We start from the raw sequence: 24,362 nt of genomic DNA on the forward strand, positions 1-24,362 counted from the left end.
GCTGAGGATACATGCAAGAAAGAAATTATAGTAATGAGCCATGGCATCTAAACCAAGTAAGAAGGAAGTGAGGGCTTGAAAAAGCGGTGAGTCAATGCATTATTTAAATGAGACTGAAGAATAGTTATTAAAGTAAGTGAATTGAGAGGCAAGAGGTTCTTTGATTCTTTAGGTAAGTAAAACCCTGTATAACATACCCCTGAACTCTCCAAAGGTGCAGAACAGTGGAACTTTAGCCACAGGCACACAGCTTGAGCTGTCATGAAAGTTTCTGAAAAGGCTTACTAGAGATTTCCTTTTAGTACACATATGATTTTATTTACTTATGTTTCTCAGAAATACATCTATTGAGAAAGGCAGGGTTGATCAGTACAGCAACTGTATCCCTTTTTATTTTAAGTATTTTGAAATGTTTTAATGCACCAAACTCAAAAGCAAAACATCATTCAAATCAATGGGCTATTAGAGCACCACCCTTAAGTGCTGCTTTGTCTCTCTGCTTATTACTCTTTCAAAAGCAATAAAACAAAAATCATATCATCAAATTTGAATGTTAATTTATTTCCAAAATAATCTGGACAGCAAGCAAATAGAGTCTTGAAATGCTGTCTCATACATTCTTTAGAAAATTGTTAGGAGGGCAAAAAGTCCATAAAGTAAGGCACAAGGGTAGGCAACAAGAAGCTGCTGTCCTTCCATGTGCAAGGCTGCAATGAAGATCTTGGAAGCTGAGAGACTACACCAGCCAATGATGACCAGGGATGATACGGTTCCAAAGGTGCCCCTGCAGCAAAGACAAAGAGATGATTGCCTGTGCCAGTAGAAAAGAGACCATTGAGTTAAAGCTGCCTCTGAAATATCCTTGGTACAATATTTATAACTACTTTTTCCAGTGGTAAAATGAAAATCATGAAATATATGAACAAAAGCCCTTGACCAGTTAGGCATTTTTTAGTCAAATTCATTACAGAGGCTAAATATTTTATATTTCTGTTAAACCTGAATTAGAAAAAACAGTAGAAGTCACCTGCAGTCACTCTCCTCTCATCTGTCAATATTCAAATCCTAACTCCTAAAATTCTCTTAAATACAGCATTGAGAGCCTTCACATCCTTATAGCTATAGACTTCCTTTCCCCTACTTGTCTCAAAAATTGGCCAATGGTATGGGAGAAGGATAGACAGAGTTACATTCCAGTGAGGTGCCTAATTCCCGCTACTTTCAGATCTACTTCTCAGGTTTTTGTCGGACATCACAAAAAGTCTGACACAGCTCGAGTAAGGAGCACATGGGACAGGAAAGCACGTATGTGTGTGGCTTCCCACTTCATCCTTGAAGTTCCATTTTGTATATTTTTAGAATGTTGAAATAGATTTGTTCACCTGGTATCTTCAAAAAGTAACTGTGGAGGCAAGTGAGCAAATAAGATAGTCAAGTCTGGTCACTTGGAGTATAATAAGGCAGGAAAGGTGGTCAAGAGTGAATTTCCTTTCTTATGTGCTAAACAGAATGCATTATTTAGAAAAATAAGACATGAGAGCTGGGAGAAATCTCAAGAGATGTCTACTGCCCAGTTTTAAAGCAATAAAATGATGACAAAAATTGCATGGTGAAGTGGACAACAGGTCAAGATCTCTCCTATCATAGTACTCTTTTCACCACCAAACTAAACTGCCTTACTTGATCTTGGTTTGACTCTGAAGTTGGGAATTGTGTTTATTATTTATGAAAATGACAGAAATATCTACTTCTAATAATTGAACGAAAGCAAAACAAGTGAAAAGCTCTATAGTATGGCTTCTAATGCCTCAGACTATTAATAAACCAAACATATTTTAAAAACACCAAATAAGTACTACATTTATTGATTTAAGTAATACCTATTAGAGATAATTTCTAGAGTTGTTTAATGTACTGTATTCTTAGTAATGGTCTTGAGTTGCACATACTAATTGCCTAAATTAAGGAAGAAAAAAAAATATTGACTGAGCATGTATGTTATAAAATTCTCCAACATTAATATCCTCATCAGGGTTCCTGGGAATTCTACCCGGCAAGGAGCCCAGCTGAGAAAGAATAGTTGTTTTCAGCCCAGAAGGCAGAGTGCCTGAAAGCCGAAGCAATTTATCAGTGTTCACCAGGCACTTACTCTTCCAAAATCAAACAAGTGAATTTCCTGTAGTTGTTATTTTACACATGACGATAGTTCACATTGAAAAATGTGACAACTTAAAAAGTGCCAGTTTTTTTTTTTCTTTTCTTTTCTTTTTTTTTTTCTTTTTTTTTTTTTTTTTTGAGACGGAGTCTCGCTCTGTCGCCCAGCCCAGGCTGGAGTGCAGTGGCGCGATCTCGGCTCACTGCAAGCTCCGCCTCCCGGGTTCACGCCATTCTCCTGCCTCAGCCTCCCGAGTAGCTGGGACTACAGGCGCCCACAACCGCGCCCGGCTAATCTTTTGTAATTTTTAGTAGAGACGGGGTTTCACCGTGGTCTCGATCTCCTGACCTTGTGATCCGCCCGCCTCGGCCTCCCAAAGTGCTTGGATTACAGGCGTGAGCCACCGCGCCCGGCCTCTTTTCTTTTCTTTCTTTATTTTTTTTAGATGGAGTTTTGCTCTTGTTGCCCAGGCTGGAGTGCAATGGGATGATCTTGGCTCACTGCAACCTCCGCCTCTGGGTTCAAGTGATTCTCCTGCCTCAGCCTCCCAAGTAGATGGGATTACAGGCCTGCGCCACCATGCCTGGCTAATTTTGTATTTTTAGTAGAGACAGGGTTTCTCCATGTTGGTTAGGCTGGTCTCGAACTCCCGTCCTCAGATGATTCACCCACCTCGGCCTCCCAAAGTGCTGGGATTACAGGCACAAGCCACCGTGCCCAGCCAAAAAGTGCCAGTTTTAAAGATAACTTGGATTAACTTATTTTTTAAGTAACTGAATGAAGTAAGAACAGCACCTGGGCCAAAACTGATCTACTTTTCTGAATCTATGTGTAGCTTTTAATAGCCATGCTTTTCCCAGTTCCACTACCAAAACAATCAGAAAGGGCTTAACTTTTGCATGCCTGTGGCAAACCTTGGCTATGATTGTGCATGTGAGGTCAATGAGAGCACACCGACACTTACTGCAATGAAAAGAACATGGCGCAGCCAGACAGGATGACCATGGGGAGCAGGCAGTAACCCAGCACGCTGGCCACACAGCCGTATGACACCCCTGAAGAGCTCATCAGATTCAGTAAGGCATGAATCACAAGGCAGCCAATGGCACTCATGCCATACACATAACCAAACTGAACTTTTCCTGCCTGAAACGACGTGGGGGAAAAAAAAAACCAGTTTGAACACACAATGGACACCAAGAGGAAATCTGAATATCACGAAGCAGAGAGCGTGTTAGAGTCAGTTCAGTGCTGTTCCCTGTCTTTGTAGGACTGTCATCAGGAGACTGGTAGTTCTGGGAAAAACATGGCCAATGGTTTGAATTCAGATTCTGAAAACAAACACTTCTGACTAGAGTTAGGAAGGAATAAGCACGCTACAAAGAAGATAGACTATTTCTAGACTTATTTTTTATTATAAATTGTCTATTAAGAGTACAAGGCATAAGTAAGACTATACTTTGTCCACATATTTATTAAATAATTACGTGATTGAATAGAGAAATAAAAAACCCGATTTTAGTCTTGTGGATTTATAAGGCATATTAGTAAAATTAGCAAACATATACAAGATTTAGCATGTTGGAACCCATTCTAAGTGTGCCACATATATTTATTTAATCCACATAACCACCTTATGAAATAAGTATCATAATTACACCAACTTAAACATGAGGGCGCTGAGGTGCAGAGAGGATAAGTAACTTGCCCAAGGTAATATAACGCTAAGCAATGGAGGTTGGCTTTGAACCTAGGTATTTCAGCTCTAAAATGTAGGTCCTGAACATCAACAGCAGCTCTTACAAGTCCTAAATAAGTCCCAAAATAATGGCACATATTTAACCCTATTTAATTTAGCACTTAGTTGAACACAGAATCCTTTTATGTTTCATGATACCTATTGCCAGGTTGATTAACCACGCCTTATGAAAAGGTGATTTATATAAACTAACTGGTAATGAATCATAAAAGGTGTACTGTCAAAGGAAGTTAGTAGTGTTCAGAGTACACCACCAATCTTCTGAGGAAAACTCATAAAAACAGCCATTGCTCACAGAGCTAGTATTTTGTGAGTACAAGCCCCAGTAAATGCATTCAGAGAAAATCACAGCATACTATTACTTCAAAAGAGGATATGTTAATGTTTGCTTTCTGAGAATACCAAAGCTACAGTTAAAAATTCATTAATTTTTTATATTTACATTATGCTGATCATAACTTCTAGATAAAAGTTGAATAGGCTGTCTCTGGTTTTCATGGGAATTAGACAAAAACAGTGAAGGAGCTGATAAATTGATTCAGGAGAGAAAGAGCTTTTTAGCTGTCACTTTTCCTTCTCCATGCTATTATCTATGAAGCCTTTCAGAGATATTTATTTTACAATTAATCAGGGTAATGGAGAATGTCATAGCTATTTTAATGTTCAAAATTGTTCACCTATTCTGAATTCTTCTTCCTCTGCAGTTGGAGCGTTGATCACTATGAAGTCCTTTCATAAATATTCCTGACTTTTGCTGGCAGAATTGTCTCCAGCATTAGCCACTGATAAATTCTTATGATATCTTCTGTATTCTTGTGGCCATTTAATGAAATAATGCTAATGATGGACATGCTAGAGAAACACATCAGCTATCCACTGCTTTATTGGGTGAGTTTGCTCCACTTGCAAAATAAAGACAATTTCACATCATTGTCATGCATTAGAGAAACCATCTACTTAATATTTTACTTGGATGGGATAAATATGAGGTAGGGCTAGTCCTAATGGTATAGGACAACTCTCTTACACCCAAAGGACACCTAACTGCACCTTCCTGTCCTGAAAAGGCAGTTCTACAAATGGAGTGGGGCAAATAGGGAGTAGATGAAGCTAATTTGGTAGTAAAGTTGTGTGTTTCCATGTCAGTTATGAACTTCTCTCATCGTGTCTTTCTTTGGTAGTTTGTCCAATTTAAGTTGTAATTCCATTTAGCCTAAATCACTGCCATTTTAAAGAATTGTTTCAAATTCTAACAAGGGCTTATAATCGAAATAGAAAATAAATGTTCCATTTTTTTAACCTCAAAATTTTTAAGGATCCTCCCTATACCATCCTCATTACCACATCGTGATTTAAAATACTTAGTGTTCTTCTGATTGCACTTTTAAATTGGCCATGCATGTTGCTTTTTCAGACCACGCTCTTGGCCCTACCAGAAAAGTTAAATGGAGCAAAAGCTTTAAACCATTTGTCTTCTTGGTGTTGGAAATGAAAATAATTTGGGGGAAAAGAATAAGTAAAACTAAATTTGTGCTAAGTGCTTGAAGCTTTCTTTGGTTTGTCTCCTTTTGCCTGAAGAAAGTCCACTGAAAGAATGGCGTCTTATGTCAGCATGAATCTCAAAGAAGGAAGCATATGTGACTATGACTCTTATGACTCCAGAGATGATAAACAGATTTGGATATTGATTCTGGATTTAGTTTGCTTTCTCTAGTAAAATTCCTGTATCAGCCAGTAAAATCACTCTTACATTTTAATTCTACATATCCAGGAAAGAATTAATCTATAATCAAATGAATTCTGAGTTAAATCATACTTTAATTAATATTCAGTTGGTGTTTTGGGGGAGTCCTTTTTGCTCTATATCAGAATCAATTTGAAAGTTATCATATCTAATGGTAAAATTTCAAGTGATAAGGTTTGCATAAAGACATTCAGAAAATACATATTTTCACATATTCTACACAATTTTAGAACTAAATAGAACCTGAAGAGCTACTTAAATAAACTCCTTTTGCCTTGAAGAAAATGAAATGAAAGCCTAGAAATATGAAGCTGAAGGTTAAAGATTACAGCAAGTGGCAAAGCTAGGGTAGATCCAATTTTCTCGCTTCCAGTTAAGAATTTTTGCCTCTATTGCTTTGTATTTAAAATATAAGAAGGGATATGTAAATAACTCTAACTAACATTATGCATCCAAGAGAGATCATAATGGAATTGATGCTGTTCTTTAAGGGATGGTAACAGTGATGTTCTGCTACAGAACAAACAGCTGTTTTATTACAAATGACTTGAAAAAGAAAGATGAGTTAATATATTAAATTGATTGTTTCTGACTATTTGATTAATTGACATGGCCTTACTTAGCAGTTAATCTAAGATTATCAAATTACTGTGACAAAGACAGAAGAAGGGAGGTTAGAGACTAAATTAAAACTCTAGTTGATATAGTGTTTGATTTACAGAGTATTTGCACTTGCTGTAGTACAAAGAAATAAGATGTTATCACTAAATACTATTGTATTGGATTAACATGATGTTATTATTGGCCAAATTACCTGCAGAAACTAGATTGCTATCAGTATTTTGATTGATTATATATAATAATTGAAAAGCAGAATTTTATTTAGTTGCAAATGCATTTTACAACTACTTTTGAAAATTGTATATCCACTGGAAGAAATTATTATTATGGAACATGAAGAGCAGGAAAATGGGGAAAAGGGCTAAATAGTTATTGTAAGAGCTTTTTTTATAATGTTTAATTTCTCATATTATTTATTCTGCCTAGTTTATCTCTTTGTGTCTTAATGAAACAACATTTTTCGCACTGCCTTGACCATCTTTGTCATTCTCTGTTTTTATTGTGTTGCCATCTCCTCCTTGGTATAAAGTCAGAGACATTTTCTCATTTTTTTCTTATTCCTTTTTTTTTTTTTTTTTAATGAAACATTTTCCTAAACTATGAGCTAGAATGTCTTTTAAACTTTACTTAGGTCACGTTTTTAGTGACCCTTAATACCATTACTTCCAGATATAAAGAATGAAAGCATACATAAGACATATGGTGAAGTCGGGGAACAAATGTCTTCATAAAATGTGGAAAACTAACATTTTAGAGGAAATATGTAGGCTGATTAAACAAATCATAGCTTGTCATTGCAAATTAACTTTTTCCTAGTAGCCTAACCCAAAACAAGGAGATCAGTCTCGTACCTCATACGATGTTAGAAATAGTCTGGAGATTTATCACAGCAAAGAAAATGGTGACCAAAGAGAAGTGACTTATTCAGTGTCACAATAGAACTCTCACAAAAAACAAAAATTAAAATGTAGGCCTTATATCTCCCAAATCTGTTTTCCTCCCATTATTCCAGATTTAGTCTTTTCTTAATAACAAAAAAGACATAAGTGAGCTCCTACTTTGATCTCCTTCTTGATTTTTGAAATTCTATTTAAATTTATACGTTTTAGCTGTTGCAATGCATAATGGTAGCATGTTTTTGTCACTATGGTTAAATTATTCTCTCTCACTTAACAAAATTCACTATGTAAAGTGACACAGTTTCTATTATATTTATACATATTGCTTCAAAACCAGCACTGGCAAGGACAAGCATTAAAATCTGGTGCTTATTGGGACACATTACCAGAAGCAAGGTGGCTCCCAGGGCTATACAAAAAAGAATGGGTCCAGTGAGGTCCGTTTCATTCATAATACTGCCATCTGCTGGCTTCATTGGATTTAACACTGTCCAAGTTTTTTGCCATATGTGATCAAAATGGATTCCAAGTTCTGTAAAAAGGAAAAAAAAGATAGATAATATGATAATATAAATATAGAAAAATAAAAATAAGTTACACTCTTTAAAGGTTAACATATCTGATTAACTTACTTAGCATTTTAATCTGATTGTTTTATCATACCTTCTGAAGTTCCAAGTTCTGTATTACACAGAAACTCAAGTACTATGTAACATACAAATCTTTAAAAAACAAACTAAAAAGTAATTTGGTTTCCAAAGAATGACTTAAAAGAAATGTGTTAGAGAAATATTTCCATCAAGGAAAACATTCCCTGATTTATGCAGCAAATACAAGCTTTCAATCTAATTAAAAATTGGGAAATTGGCAATATACAGTAAAAAATAAAATTGTAGCTAGCAGATCAAAAATTTCATCCTATTGTCCATCTAGATAGTTCCTTTTCCTGTATTTTCTTTTTTTTTTTTTTAAATTTCTTTTTTGAGACAGGGTTTCCCTCTGTCATCCAGGCTGGAGTGCAGTGGCATGATCCCAGCTCCTCCGCTCAGTCTCTTGTGTAACTGAGACTCATGTCTCAGTTGTGGCATGCACCACCACACTTGGTTAATTTTTTTTTTTCCATAGTGATGAGGTCTCACTAAATTGCCCAGGTTGGTCTCGAACTCCTGGGCTCAAGGGACCCTCCTGCCTTGGCCTCCCAAACTGCTGGGATTACAGCCCTGTGCCACCGCACATGGCCCTTTTCCTGTATTTTCAATTGCTGACACTTCTGAAATCCCGTCATATCAGCCATGGCATAATTTTTAAATTAGTAGTACTATACTAAACTAATGAGACTGAGTCCAAGTCCACTGTGCCTAATGAGAAGAGCAATTTTATGCTAAATGAATGAAACTACACAGAGGGGAAAAGGGCTCTTTCTGCAAGTAAAAGTGATCATGATGTGCACGCATATTTTTGTAAGGTCAATGTACTGTGAAGCTGAGTCTATGTATTCAAAGATTAAATTCTTGAGACAAGTTAACCTTTCTCTTTTATACATGGTAATATTCAAATAAAGTATCCAAAATCAGTGAAGTTCAGCGTTCATGAGTCCAAACCTATTTAGAAATTTCTAATTTTTTTTCTCCAATTCCCGCTTTTCAAAGACTTCTGACTGCTGCCTCACAAATCCTTCTGCTAGAATCTGCTTCTCTCATTACTATAAAGCAAATACCGAGCCATTTGACATCCCTTGAACATAGAAATAAGTATTGATACCACATTGGTTTCTTTTCCTACCACTCCTGTAGAGATCAACTAAGATGTATCTAGGGTAGAGAAAGAGAACATTCAAAGAGAAGAGTATGACTTCACTATTTAGGGACCAGCAATCAAATTGGTTATCCTCCTTCTATAATTTCAGAATGTCCGTAAGGGTGACGTGGAGGCTAGGAAGAATAAAAGCTAAAATTTACTGAGTGTTTGCTATGGACTTCACAAGATTTACAAAAATTGGTCTTATAAATGCACAATCAATTGCTATTATTTTATCCCTATTTTATGCATCGGATATATAAGGCTTTGAGAGATTAATTTGTCTGAAGACACAAAGCAGTAATAGAAAACCTAGCTTTCAATGCTGCGCAATCTGACTCAAGAAAGCACGTGTTTAACCATAGAGTTGTGGTTGGGTCAATGTTCGTCTAATCATATATATATATATATATTTTAATGAGCCCAATTCTTCCATGTGAAGGACTGTCTTCCTAAATGTATTTGTATGTGGCATGTAACTACGCTTCCAAGCTTTAGTAACTTTCTTTGGTCAGATACAGGGGTATAGCTCAACTTATTTTACAGAGGCACATACCACCTAAATACCTTGCAAAGCTGACTTTCTGTACACAGACTACAACACAGACTTTTAATAAACCCCATGACACAGAGAACCCTTGTTCTAACAACTCAGAAATTTTCAGAGGGTCAGCTAGACACTGGTCTAAACCAAGAAATAAAGTTTTATTCATTTCATGCCCAGAATGACATCTGTTATTTTAAGCTTAAAAAAATCGAATAGTTAAATTAATAGCAAATAATTTACATTTCCACTTTCTTGTTTCATCCTTTATTTCCACAGTGCATTTGTATATTTATTAATGAACATACACTTTGAATAATATGAGCAGTTCACCAAGCTTAAAGGAGGTTAGAATGTCTAATATAATTTTTGAAAGAGAAGAAGACTTTAAAAATTGAGACATGCTATATATTTAAAATTAATTAATTTTAAATTAATTTCACCTGAAGCTTATGTTCTCAAACTTTATTTTTTAATTTTGGCATTTATGCTAAAAATACATTTTCAGTATTTACCACAATAAAGTGGTAAATTCCAAATACCTTTTCCTCAAAAAACATAATTATTTTGGAAGAAATTCAGATGAAAAATGCTTTATGCAACATCATTACTGATGTCAACCATTTATTTAATGGCATAACTAACTCCTGCACATATTTTAACATCAAGCCATGAGACAGTAAATTAATATAAGCCCATATAAATATTTTCATAATGAAAAATATTTTATGTGCTTTCTACTGAAATATCTCAATAATATTGTGTTTTTTATTTATTATAAGGTATGTGAGCGATTATAACTACTTATTAATTATACATACTCTAATATAACATCTTATTGTACAAAATAAAAGAAGATAAAACTGCTGTAAAATTTGAATGCAAAATTTATTGTTTTGCTGTCATCTAGTGGTAGTAAAGTATATGATACATATGCTATAAAAGTGAATTAAGATCTCTATTTTCTATGCAAATTGTGGCACTGGCCTTTCATATAGAAGCGTCAAGCTATGCTATAAATACAACATACCAAATATCAGTAATTCTTCTTATCTGACAGGTTTGAATTTACTATTATTCTCAAAAATGCATTTAACATATTGATTTTACATTAAAAGCAAAATTTATCATTCTTACATAAAACCAAACAAATATTTTAGACAACAAAATATTTAAGAAATAAAGAAGGACTCTTTTGAAACAACATGCTTTTTGTGCAAGGAATGTTCATTATTATAGCTTGATAATTTTATAGGCCATTCTGATGGATGGTCAATAAAAACTAGTAAATGTTATTTAATGCGTTATCCTAGAAATTGTATCATTTTTTATATCTGAAAAAGACATATCATGGCCTTTTTCATATCTTTAGACAAAAGAGGCTTGAGGCTTTCACAAGTCACTCAGCTTGAAGAATACATTGGATCCAAAATCCAGATATTTCATAGATTCAAAACACAAAATTATATTAGGTACTCTATCTTCTAATACTGGGGTTCCCAAACTCAGGGCCATGGACCCATACCAACTTGCTCATGGCCTGTTGGGAACCGGGCCACACAACAGGAGGTGGAGGTGAGCAGTGGGCGAGCAAGTATTACCACCTGAGCTCCGCCTCCTGCCAGATCAGCTGCATTAGTTTCTCATGGGAGCATGAACCTATTGTAAACTGTGCATGCAAAGGATCTAGGCTGCACGCTTGTTATGAGAATCTAACTAATGCCTGATGATCTGAAGTGGAAGAGTTTCATCCCAAAACCATCTCCCCAACCTGTCTGTGGAAAAATTGTCTTCCACAAAACTGTTCCCTGGTGCCAAAAAGGTTGGGGACTGCTGTTCTAATACACTGTATATTTTGGGGAAATTGACTCTGAGCTGTATAAAATGGAAATAAAAATCTATTACATATTTTCTATTCAAATTGAAAGACATGCTAGAGGAGGATGTATAGAGAGTGGTAAATTAATGCAACAGTAGAGACATTTCAGATAGTAGAAAAGATTATTTTCAATAAATGCTGCAGAAAAAAATAGTTAAGCAGTACAGAAAAAAATTAAATCTTACTTCACATATTAAGCTTAAACAACTATTGAATAATAATTTCAATATAAAACAAAAAATACAAAAGGATAATTTTAAAATGTGAGCATCTATAAGGAGATAGAGGCAGTACCTAGAGCTGGAGAAATAGATTTTAAACAAACAACAATTGGAAAGAAATGTTACTAGGAAACATATTCTGGGTTTAAAAAATTAATATCACACTTTTAATATGTCCCAATGACCCATAAACAAATCAGATGGCAAACACAAGCTAGGAAAAAAATGTTTAAAATACATATTCTAGACAATAATTAATATGGTTACTATATAAAATCCCTAAAAAATAAACAAGGAAAGAAAACTCTTTAAATTCTATAGAAATCTGAACCAAAAAAACCGTGAAAAATAAAAAGTCAATACACATACGAGAAATGTCAAAATTTTTTTAGTAACCCAGAGGTACAAAGTATTCCTTTTTCCTTTTTTCCTATGAAATTGACAAAGACATGTCATATTCTACTCTGGAAGTGGAGTAGAACACCATTTTTGACATCATTTGACAGTGTCAGTACCTTTAACCCAGCAATCCCACTGTTATGGGTACATCCTAAGGACAGACTCTACAAAGGTCAAAGATGGCAAAGCATTACTTGCTATAAGGAATAACCTTTAAGGTGTGTTTAAATTATGGTTATGTTATATAATAGAGCTCTATGAAACCATTATAAATTGTTTTCAAATAATATTTAATGACTTTAAAGAATGTTTGTATAGAAGTGCTCGTGACAGGCTGGACACAGTGACTCATGCCCGTAATCCCAGCACTCTGGGAGGCTGAGGCAGGCGGATCACCTGAGGTCAGGAGTTCGAGATTAGCTTTGACAACATGGTAAAACCCTGTTTCTGCTAAAAACACAAAAATTAGCCATGCACGGTGGTGTGCACCTGCAGTCTCAGCTACTCAGGAGGCTGAAGGAGAAGGATCGCTTAAACCCAGGAGGCAGAGGTTGCAGTGAGTCGAGATTGGGCCACTGCACTCCAACCTGGGCAACAGAGTGAGACTCCATCTCAAAAAAAAAAAAAAAAAATGCTCGTGACATAAAGTAAATAAAAAGAATGCAATACTTAAGTACTCAAACGTATATATATTCATTGAAAAAATAGTATTTTACTTTAAAGTATGCATGTATATTCATGCATAATACATATACATAGGCATTCATAGGAAAATAGAATAAAGGTTAGAAGAAAATACATCAAATTGTTAATGATAGTCATGTCTTTGAGACAAGATTTGAAGTAATTTTTATATTTTTATTATGCTTCTCTGTTTTCCCAATTCTGAAGACAATTAGGCAGAGATATTGGCAAAGCCAAGAAAAATGTTTAACTAGAATAACTTGTAACTTTTAAGTGTTTATTACTTGTAGAGGCAAAACAGAATGAACTGGTTAAAGATAACTGATCCAGAAACTTGACGGGCTTCCAAAGAGCCAATAGATCAATTATATAAATCTCTGTTCTGTTCTGAACAGTTTAAATCTTTCACGGTTTTACATTTTTAAGGAAAAGAAAGAAGAATGTGGTTGGTTGTGTTCATGTGAGGCAAACATCTTTACATCTTGTGATGTAAAATACTGGAAATTTTAATCTATTCCTTTTCACTTGACTACATGCAAAGGCCTTGCAGCAGTTAACCAGTGACTATTTCTGCTTGGTTCTCAAATTTAAATCCACTTGGGGTTTTAGTGTCTTAACACCTATGTTTCTAGCACTGTATTAATCTTGTTTAAGAGCAAAAACAGCACATACAGACTGGCTACATATGAAAAAAAAAAAAAAAAAAAACCAGTGGATGGAACAACTCCAAAATCCCCTAAGGACCTTCAGCTCTAAGAATCTCTGGATTACCTTCCCAGCAGGAGCGTTATTTACTGGATTTATATACTTCCTCACCTACTCATGCCAAGTGAGATGAAAGGGCTTGCATGAGTCAGGAAAGAAAAATACTGGCTTGTCTCCATGTCAACAATGACAACAAAAATATTAATTTGAGAAACTATCCACTTTGCTCCCAGGAAAACATAGCAGAAAATAAAATATGCTGTTATGAAGTGCTTCATTAACTGGGTGGGAAGGGTGGTCACTTTGATGTAACTACTTTGCCAAAAGATGTCTGCATTTTTTTCTATTCTTGGCCAAGGAGTTCAAATTTAAGAAAGAGTGAAGGAGCATTTAATAAGTGCAGCAATGTCACAGAATGGCCCATATCTACACCCAATTTCCCCTACGCAAACATGCAACAAACTTCCAACGGTTTAAGGGTTTTGGTTCAGCAAACTCTTGTTATACGTGAAACAATCACACATAAAACACTGTACACTGCAGGCTGACAGCACACATTAAGTGCTAATTATTGCTATTATTCTACTAGCTGTACAGACATTAATAACACTTCCTTAACTTATCTTCTAGCAAAGGAGGCTCTTCATCAAAACTGTCAATGTAAGGAGATTGTGAATAATAATCTGAGTTGGATGCTGGCTGAAAAAATTGTCCTGCATAACCTGGTGACATGAGCGTCTCTGATGGAACAAAAGAGGCAGGCTGAGGCTGCTCACCAGCTTGTTGTCTAGAAAAAGAAAAATACAAACATTTTTAGGTCTAAGAAAAAGGTATCATGATAAATAAAGTAGGAAAGTTACAATTTTACTTATATGAATTCACGTAGTTTTTATGAGTATTTACTCATGAAAGAAACAACTTACTTAAAATTTAACTTTAGTCCAAAAATGTAAAACAACTGGTCATCTAAAGGCTTCTGGAAAAATAATCCATATCAATAAACATTAATTGAGCATGTACAACATGCTGAATGCTTCCACTAATCTTTTCTCAATTAAAACTCTATGAGGTAAAAGCTGTATTTCTAATCTCATTTTACAGAAAAAGACACAGAACTTCACAGAGACTAAATGACTTGTCCAGTAACATAAAATAACATTGCAGGGGCTGGACTCTGGCATGAAGCTTTCTGAACAGTGATCTGCTCATCACACACTGCTGCTTTTTTACTTATCTTCAGGGACAGTCTCCAGCAACGAAGCCCCTCCAAATATGTGGAAGCAGCAAGGAAAAATGATAATTTTAATAGTATAGTTAACTGATAGGAAAAATAAATACATATACTAATCACTGTGAATAAGGAAATATACTTCAGTTCTGGCCAGTTCTGTTGGTAATGACAGTCATTATCAACAGAATTGTCTCTGAGTTCCTAGCTAAATGTATTATCTAGTTGGCTTTAGTGTCTCTTTATTTGTACAAATTTATGGGGTACATATAAAGTTTTGTTACATGCATAGATTGTGTAGTGGTCAAGTTAGAGCTTTTAGGATATCCATAACCCAAATAACATTCATTATATGCATTAACTAATTTCCCATCACTCCTTTCCTACTCTCTCACCCTTCCAAGTATCAACTGCCAATGATTCTACTCTCTACCTCCATGTGTACGTATTTTTAGCACCTTTATGAGTAAGAACATGTGATATTTGATTTTCTGTGCCTGGCTTGTTTCACTTAAGATAGTGACTTCCATTTCCATGTATATTGTTGTAAATGACATGATTTTATTCTTTTCATGGCTGAATGGTATTTCATTGTATATATACCACATTTTCTTTATTAATTCATCCACTGGTGGATACTAGGTTAATTTCATGTCTTTGCTATTGTGAATAGTGCTTCAATAAACATATGAGTGCAGGTACCTTTTTGATATATTGACTTCTTTTCCTTTGGATATATACCCAGTAGTGGGATTGTTTGATAAAATAGTCATTCTATTTTTAGTTCTTTGAGATATCTTCATACTGTTTTCCATAGAGGCTAATAATTTACATTCCCATCAACAGTGTATAAGAGTTCCCTTTTCTCTACATCCCCATCAACATCTGTTACTTTTTGTCACTTTAATAAGAGCCATTCTGACTGGGGGAAGATGATATCTCACTGTTGTTTTAATTTTCATTTCACTGATGATTAGTGATGTTGAACATTGTTTCATATAATTGTTGGCCATTTGTATGTCTTCCTTTGAAAAATGTCTATTCATATTCTTGCCCACTTTTTTCTTTTTTTAAAATTTTGTATTTCCATAGATTTTGGGGAAACAGGTGGTATTTGGTTACATGAATAAGTTCTTTAATGGTGATCTGTGAAATTTTGGTGCACCCATCACCTGAGCAGTATAAATTAAACTCATCTTGTAGTCTTTTATTCCTCACACCCCTCCCACCCTTTCCCTCGAGTCCCCAAAGCCCCCTGTATTATTCTTATGTCTTTGCATTCTCATAGCTTAGCTCTTACTTATAGAGAGAACATACAATGTTTGGTTTTCCATTCCTGAGTTACTTCACTTAGAATAATACTCTCCACTTCCATATAGGTTGCTGCAAATGCCATTAATTCATTCCTTTTTATGGCTGAATAGTATTCCAAAGTGACTAATATACAGAATCTACAAGGAACTCAAACAAATTAGCAAGAAAAAAACAAACAAACTATCCCATCAAAAAGTAGGCTAAGGACATAAACAGACAATTCTCAAAAGAAGATATATAAATGACCAACAAACGTATGAAAAAATACTCAATGTCACTAATAATCAGGGTAATGCAAATCAAAACCATGATGAGATACCACCTTACTCCTTGCCCACTTTTTAATGGGATTGTGTCAGGGTTTTTTGGCTGTTGAGTTTCAGGGTTTTTTTTTTTTTTTTTTTTGCCATTTGTTGGCTATTTTTATTGCTGATTTAATCTTGCCACTCATTATTGGCTGGGGACCAAAGCTAGATGGAGCTGGACTAGGCAAGCTTGCACTCAGTCCCGCTAGTCATGAGTGCATGCACCAGCCATGACAGGTGAGGGCAAAACAGTCCATCAAAAAGTGGGCTAAGGACATAAACACAATTCTCAAAAGAAGATATACAAATGACCAACAAACAGGAAAAAATGCTCAACATCACTAATAATCAGGGAAATGCAAATCAAAACCACGATGCAATACCACCTTACTCCTTGCCCACTTTTTAATGGGATTGTTTCAGGGTTTTTGGCTTTTGAGTTCAGTTCCTTGTATGTCTGGTTTTTAGTCCCCTGTCAAATGAATATTTTCCAAGTATTTTCTCCCATTCTACTGGCTGTCTGTTCACTCTGTTGATTATTTCCTTTGCTGTGCAGAAATTTTTAATTTAATCCCATTTGTCTATTTTTGTTTTTGTTTCCTACGCTTTTGAGGTCTTAGTCATAAATTCTTTGCCTAGACTAATGTCCAAAAGTTTTCCGTATGTTTTATTCAAGCATTTTTATAGTTTTAGGTTTTATGTTTAAGTCTTTAATCCATCTTGAGTTTATTTTTGTATATGGTGGGAGATAGAGGTCCAGTTTAATTCTTCTGCAAATGGCAATCCAATTGTCCCAGCACCATTTATTGAAAAGCGTGTCCTTTTTCCAACTTATGTTGTTGTCAGCATTGTCAACGATTAGTTAGCTGTAAATATGTGACCTTATTTATGTGTTTTCTATTATTTTTCATTGATGTATCTGTCTATTTTTATAGCAGTATACCATGGTGTTCTGGTTACTATAGCCTTGTAATATAATTTCAAGTCAGGTAATGAGATGCCTGTAGGTTTGTTCATTTTTCTCAGAATTGCTTTGGCTATTTGGGCTTTCTTTCTCGTTCTGTATGAATTTTAGGATAGTTTTTTTCTAATTCTGTTAAAAAACAATGCTGGTATTTTGATAGTGATTGCATTGAATCTATAGATTGCTTTGGGCAGTATGGTCATTTAAACAATATTAATTCTTTCAATCCATGAGCATAAGATGTTTTTCCATTTGTTTGTGTCATGCACAATAATTTTTCATCAGTGTTTTGTCATTTTCCTTGTAGATATCTTTCACCTCCTTGGCTAATAAATGTACTCCTAAATTTTGTTTGTAATTATTGTAAACGAATTGCCTTCTTGATTTCTTTTTCAGGTAGACAGTTATTGCTGTATAGAAATGCTACTGATTTTGTATGTTGATTTTATACCCTACAGCTTTACTGAATTCATTTATTAACTCTAAAAGGATTTGGTGAATTCTTTAGGTTTTTCTAGAAATAAGATCATATCATCCAATTTCCAATTTGGATGGCTTTTTTCTCTCTTGCCTGATTTCTCTAGATAGGATTTCCACTACTATGTTGAACAGGAATGGTGAGAGTGAGCATTTTGTCTTGTTTCAGTTCTTAGAGAAAATGCTTTCAACTTTTCACATTCAGTATGATGTTATCTGTGGGTGTGTCCTAAATAGAGTTTATTATTTTGAGGTACATTCCTTATATTCCTAGTTTGTTGGGGGATTTTATTATGAAAGGATGCTGAATTTTCCATTGAAACAATCATATGGTTTTTGTCCTGGGCTCTGTTTATGTGATTTATCACATTTATTGCTTTACATGTATTAAATCATCCATTCATCCCTTGTATCAAACCTACTAAATCATGACATATTATTTTTTGATGTGCTGTTGCATTTGATTTGCTAGTATTTTGTTGAGGATATTTGCATCTATGTCCATCAGAACTATTGGTCAAGTTTTTGTTGTTGTTGTGTCCTTGTCTGGTTTTGGTATCAGGTGTTACTGGCCTTGTAGAATGACTTAGAGAAAATTCCCTCCACCTGAATTTTTGGGAACAGTTTCAGGAGGATTAGTATTAGTTCTTTTTTTGTACATTTGGTAGAATTCAGCTGTAAATTCATCTGGTCCAGGCCTTTTCTTTGTTTAGAGACTTTTTATGGCCGATTCAATTTTGTCACTTATTATTGGTTGAGGGCCAAAGCCAGATGGAGCTAGACTGGGCAAGCTTACACTCAGGCTCCTCAGTCATGAGTGCATGCACCAGCCATGACAGGTGGGGGAGAAACAGTCCTCAGGCCTCTGGTAGAATTCTTGGGTAAACTGTAGTCACCACTGCACTGAGGTCCTGCCACGAGAAGGGTGGGACCAGTCCCAGTGGCCATAGCCTTGGTCAGTGAGTAAGAGACTTGCTTCCTTCTTACAGCCCCCAGTCTGGACAGGGTTCTCTCCCCTGTCTCAGGTGTCATAGCCATCCCAACTGTTCGGTTAGACCCCATGCCCCTCAGTTCATGCTCATGGCCCATAGGAGTCCCCACTTAGCTCAACACTAAGGCTTCATGGCAACTGTCATCCTGCTTAAGTAGGAGCAGTACCTGCTTCCTGCACTGGTGGCTGCAGCCCATGCCACACTAGCTTCTTAGTCTTGGTTGTTAGGGCCAGCCCCTAGTTCACACCCCAGTTCTGCAAACAGCAGCCCAAGTTTCCCTAATGCCTAGGACTGAATTCTCAGGACTTCACACAGTCTGTTAAGGGCTAAGATCTAGAATGGTGTCTTGCTATAGCTGCCTGGGTTTCAGAAACAGCATGGAATACAAGGCATGCTCCCTCTCTAAAGCAGTTCCTTCTCACAGTTTCCTGGTTGCTTTCTAAGTTAGACTTAGGGCTTGAGAGGGTCAAGGTGCTCTCCCATATCCTGGATTGTGCAATTCCCCAGCAGAAGAGTGGACCGCGTAAAGACTCTCACTCACCCTCTCCTGTACTGGGGAGTCATTCCTGGTTCATGGCTGGACTTGGCCATGTATGCTGCCTATTTTCCTTCCCCTTCCTAGCTTTTGGTGTTTTCCGTCACTTTCCTGTTGAATTCCAGTGTTCTGCCTTGGATAATATATTAGAAGTGTGATTGTCCACACACCGTTTTGCTTCTTCTAAGTGGATAAAGCATGCTTGAAATGCTCCAAGCCAGCCATCTTGAACAAAAAAAAGAGTCCCTCTCTTAAAATGGGTGATTTAATTTTGCCAAACCAAAATACCTCTTTGACATGTTTTTGCTGTTTATTTTTATTCATTTTAAATTGTTTTTACCTTAAAGAATGGAAAGAAACATAGAGCTGTCCAGTAACATGTTTTAAATTTCTTTCACAAAAGCCCTTGGGGTAAACTAAATATACAGTCCAAGGTTCTGAACTTGGTAACTCCCTGTGATTCTTTATGATAAAATATTTACAAAATGGCCTTTAGTACTTTCCTTTGAATATTAATCTTAATATGAAATCTAAGAATAACATATTTGACCTCCTTTATGTGAGTTAGCCTGACCAAGAGAATAACTTATTTAGGAAAAGAAAGCCACATATATAGAGGGGGGACATACACACTTAATCATTTACTAATTCAAATGTATACTCATTAAGAGCAAGAGCCTGGTGTAATACTATTTGAACCTGCCAGAATGTATGGTGATTACCTGCTATTATTTTTCACTTAGCCATGTGTAATATTCCTAATGTATTTTCCAGTAAAATAGGCACACCATCAAAAATACTGGTAGAAACAAATTAGAATAGGAATATGAATGGCTTTTTTCTTGATAAAAATCCCCCAATACCTATTTCTTTAATGTAAGCCTCTCCAGAAAAATGAAAGGGACACATAAAGATGACTAAATGGACCAATGTCTAAGTAAAACTATGTCATTGCCGTACTTGTCTGGCCTCTCCATAACTTATATCAGGTGCTACTAATCAGGTTTGAGTAAACATAACTTTCACAGTTATTAGCTGCAAAGCAACCTTTGTGAACGGGTGGACTATTTCAGGTAGTAACTTTGACTTATCCTCTTCAAAGAGAAACAAAATTTTACAGAAAAAGGTTCTCAGGAGCTTAGCTTCTATTGTCCTTATTGTAATGGGGGTATAATATTAAAATTCCTCTACCACTTATTTAAGAAAGTAAAAATTTAAAATTTGTTGCATAAAGGAAAATACAAAATTTATAAAATTACCATGCTCACCTTTGATAACTATCTAAATTTAAATTGTTTTTCTTTATCTTATATCTTTGTATAGCATCACTGTAATATTAAACGTTGCATCTCAATAAAAATAGCACAACCAATACCAAAAGAATCACATTATTAGTCCAAAGTATGACCCAAAAATCTGTAAATGATATGGTTTGGATCTGTGTCCCCACCCAAACCTCATGTAATCCCCAATGCTGGAGGTGGGGCCTAGTGGGAGGTGATTGAATTATGAGGGCAATTTCTCATGAATGGTTTATCACCATCCCCCTAGGGCTGTTCTTGTGATAGAGTTCTCATGAATCTGATTTTTTAAAAGTGAGTAGCACTTTCCACTTCTCTCTCTTGATCCTGCTCCTGCCATGTGAGATACCCACTTCTTTGCCTTCCACCATGAGTAAAAGCTCCCTGTGGTCTCCCCAGGAGCAGCTATTGCCATGCTTCCTGTTCAGCTTGTGGAATCATGAGTCAATTAAACCTCTTTTCTTTATAAATTATCCAGTCTCAGGTATTCCTTTATAGTAGTGCAAGAATGGCCTAATACAAGAAACTGGTGCTGAGGAGTGGGGGCTTTGCTTTAAAGATACCTGAAAATATGGAAGTGGCCTTGGAACTGGGTAACAGGTAGATGTCGGAAGACTGTGGAGTGCTCAGAAGAAGACAGGAGGATGAGGAAAAATTTGGAACTTCCTAAAGATTCGTCAAATTGTTATGACCAAAATGCTGATGGTGATATGGACAACAAAGTCTAGACTGAGATCTCAGAGGGAGATGAGAAACTTAGTGGGAACTGGAGTAAAAGTCACTTTTGCTATAGTTTAGCAAAGAGCCTGGGTGCATTGTGCCCCTTCTCTAGGTATGTGTGAAACTTTAAACCTGAGAATGATGGTTTAGGGCATCTAGTGGAAGAAATTTCTAAGCAGTAAAGCATTCAAGATGTGAGCTGGCTGCTTCTAACAACCTATGTTTATATGTATGAGCAAAGAAAAGATCTGAAACTTGAAATTATATTTAAAAAGGAAGCAGAGTGTAAAAGTTAGGAAGATTTGCAGAATGGCCAAATGGTAGAAAACAAAAGCACATTTTCAAGGGAGGAATTCGAGCAGTCTGCAAAAAAATTGCATAAGTGAAAAAAAGGAGCCATGTGCTATTAGCCAAGAAAACAGGAAAAGGACTCAAAGGCCTTTAAGTGACCTTTGTGTCAGTCCCTCCCATCACAGGCTCAGAGGCCTAGGAGGGAAGAATGGTTTTGTAGGCCAGGCCCAGGACCCCACTTCCCTTCATAGCCTCAGGACATTGCTCCCTGCATTCTGGCCACTCCAGCTCCAGTCTTGGGGCAAAATGAGCCCAGTTACAGTTCACTGCTTCAGAGGATGCAAGCCCTAAGTCTTGGTGGCTTCCACATAGTGTAAAGCCTGCAGGTGCACAGAGTGCAAGAGTTGAGGCTTGGAAGCCTCCACCTAGATTCCAGAGGATTTATGGAAAAGCCCGGATGTCCAGGAAGAAGCCTGCTGCAGAAGTGGAGCCCTCATGGAACACCTCTACTAGGGAAGTGTGGAATGAAAAGGAGGGGTTGAAACCCCCACACAGAGTCTCCACACAGAGTCCCTCACAGTGCAGCTGTGAGAAGACGGCCATCATTATCCAGACCCCAGAATGGCAGATCCCCCAGAAGCTTGCAACCTGCATCTAGAAAAGTCTCAGGCATTCATCACCAGTACTTGAGAGCAGCCACAGGGGCTGCACCCTGCAAAGCCACAGGGTTGGAGCTGCTGAAGACCTTGGGAGCCCACCTCTTGCATCATTGTTACCCAGATGTGGGACATGAAGTCAAACGAAATTATTTTGAAGCTTTAAGACAGGGGTGTCCAATCTTTTGGCTTCTCTGGGCCACACTGGAAAAAGAAGAATTGTGTTGGGCCACATGTAAAATATACTAACACTAACGATAGCAGATGAGCTAAAAAAAAAAAAAATCTGCAAAAGTATCTCATAACGTTTTAAGAAAGTTTATGAATTTGTGTTGGGCCACATTAAAGCCACCATGGGCTGCACACAGCCTGTGGGCTGTGGGTTGGACAAATTTGCTTTAAGATTAATGACTGCACTGCTAGGTTTTAAACTTGCATGGGGTATTCCCTTTTTTTCTGGCCAATTTATCCCTTTTAGAATGCCTACACCAATGCCTACACCTCCGTTATATCTTGGCAGTTACTAATTTGTTTTTGATTTTATAGGATCATAGGCAGAAGGGACTAGTCTTCAGGTGAGACTTTGGACTTGGACTTTTGAGTTAATGCTGGAGTGAGTTAAGACTTTGGGGAACTGATGGGAAGGGTTAATTTGAACTTTGACATGTAGGACATGAGATTTGGGAGGGTCCAGTGGTAGAAGGATATGGTCTGGATCTGTGTCCCACCCAAATCTCATGTTGAAATGAAATTCCCAGCTGGAGGTGGGGCCTAGTGGGAGGTGATTGGATCATGGAGGTGGTTTCTCATAGATGGTTTAGCACCATCTCCCAGTGCTGCTCTGGTGATAAAGTTATCATATCTGGCTCTTTAAAGATGTGCAGCACCTCCTCGCTCTCTCGGTCCTGCTTCTGCCATGTGAGACTCCTGCTCCTGCTTTGTCCTCCGCCATGAGTAAAAGCTCCCTGAGGCTTCCCCAGAAGCAGCTGCGACCATGCTTCCTCTACAGCCTGTGGGACTATGAGCCAATTAAACTTCTTTGCTTTAACCCAGTCTCAAGAATTTCTTTATAGCAGTGTGGCAATGGCCTGATATAGTAAATAACCCAATTCTTATGTTTTAGGTTTTTTTGTTTTTTTTTTTTGGTGCTGAAAATTTTTATTAACAACCTTAATTTTAAGCACATGTTATGAATTTACATTTAGTCCCCTATGTCTTCTGGTATTCTCCTTTTTTTTTACTAAGTGGCACTAACTCTGAATGGCTACAGCAATGAGTTTTCATATATTCTTAGAGACATCTTTCAAACCTACAATATCCTTTCATGAAAAAAGTCTCTGAGATAATGGATCTGGACACTTCACTATTTGCTCCATTAAGCTTATAGTCCTTGATGATTAACCTATTAGAGGTAACGTAATGAGTCAGATTAATATGCTCAATATTTAATACGTTAAAGTTATATATTTGTACCTCACAATAAGTCTTTTGCAGAATATGCCAAGAAAATGTAACTCTTCTCCTGTATTACACCATTAGTTCTATTGAAAGATAAATACTGAAATTGTGATAATTTCAAATTCAGCACATTATTACAGATAAAATAAATGTTAACTGAATTAGATCAAAAGAAACACTGAACTCTGGCTTGTTGAATTTAAACTTTAGCTTTGTTAGTAAACACTTCCTCTTCCTTTAAAAATCACTTCAAACTACAGAGAAGTGACTGTGGGGCTCCTTTAGAACAATCAGCAAATTTCATGTATAAGTACTCATAAATACATATACATTCATTGAAAAATAGTATTTTATTTTTAAATATATATATATAAAATATACATATTCATAGGAAAATAGAATAAAGGTAGCAAGGAAGTACACCAAATTGTTAATAATAGTCATTTCTTGGAGACAAGATTTGAAGTGATTTTAATATTTTATTCATATGTTTCTATATTTTCCAAATTCTATACTGGATACAATTAGATATCAGATAGTTTTCTAAAAGCAGAGATGTTGGTGGAGTCAGGGAAAATGTTTAACAAGAACAGTTCACAACTTTTTGGTGTTTATTAATTCCAGAGGTAACACTGAATTAAGTAGTTAAACATAGCTGATTCAAAACCATATTTGTGTAACTTATCTATGTGAATTTCCAATTAAGCCTGTAAA

The 24,362-nt window shown here is 36.2% G+C and overlaps 1 protein-coding gene across 2 annotated transcripts in view; it reads right to left on the minus strand.

Moving 5' to 3' along the window:
* Positions 1–540: 540 nt before the first annotated feature.
* The window catches only part of YIPF7 (Yip1 domain family member 7), a 54,961-nt gene continuing 31,139 nt past the window's right edge, over positions 541–24,362 (minus strand). Inside the window, exons 3-6 of one of the 2 annotated variants that reach the window (XM_078002618.1) lie at positions 14,030–14,194; positions 7,565–7,709; positions 3,120–3,301; positions 541–784 (exon numbers count right to left, since the gene is read on the minus strand). In XM_078002618.1, coding sequence (XP_077858744.1) covers positions 622–784; positions 3,120–3,301; positions 7,565–7,709; positions 14,030–14,194 — 655 coding nt within the window. In that variant the 3' untranslated portion in view covers positions 541–621. Of the gene's footprint in view, positions 785–3,119; positions 3,302–7,564; positions 7,711–14,029; positions 14,195–24,362 lie in introns of both variants that reach the window. The other variant, XM_078002619.1, reaches the window with a different exon arrangement.

The sequence above is a fragment of the Macaca mulatta genome, chromosome 5 (genome assembly GCF_049350105.2).
Source record: "Macaca mulatta isolate MMU2019108-1 chromosome 5, T2T-MMU8v2.0, whole genome shotgun sequence".
Classification (NCBI taxonomy): domain Eukaryota; kingdom Metazoa; phylum Chordata; class Mammalia; order Primates; family Cercopithecidae; genus Macaca; species Macaca mulatta.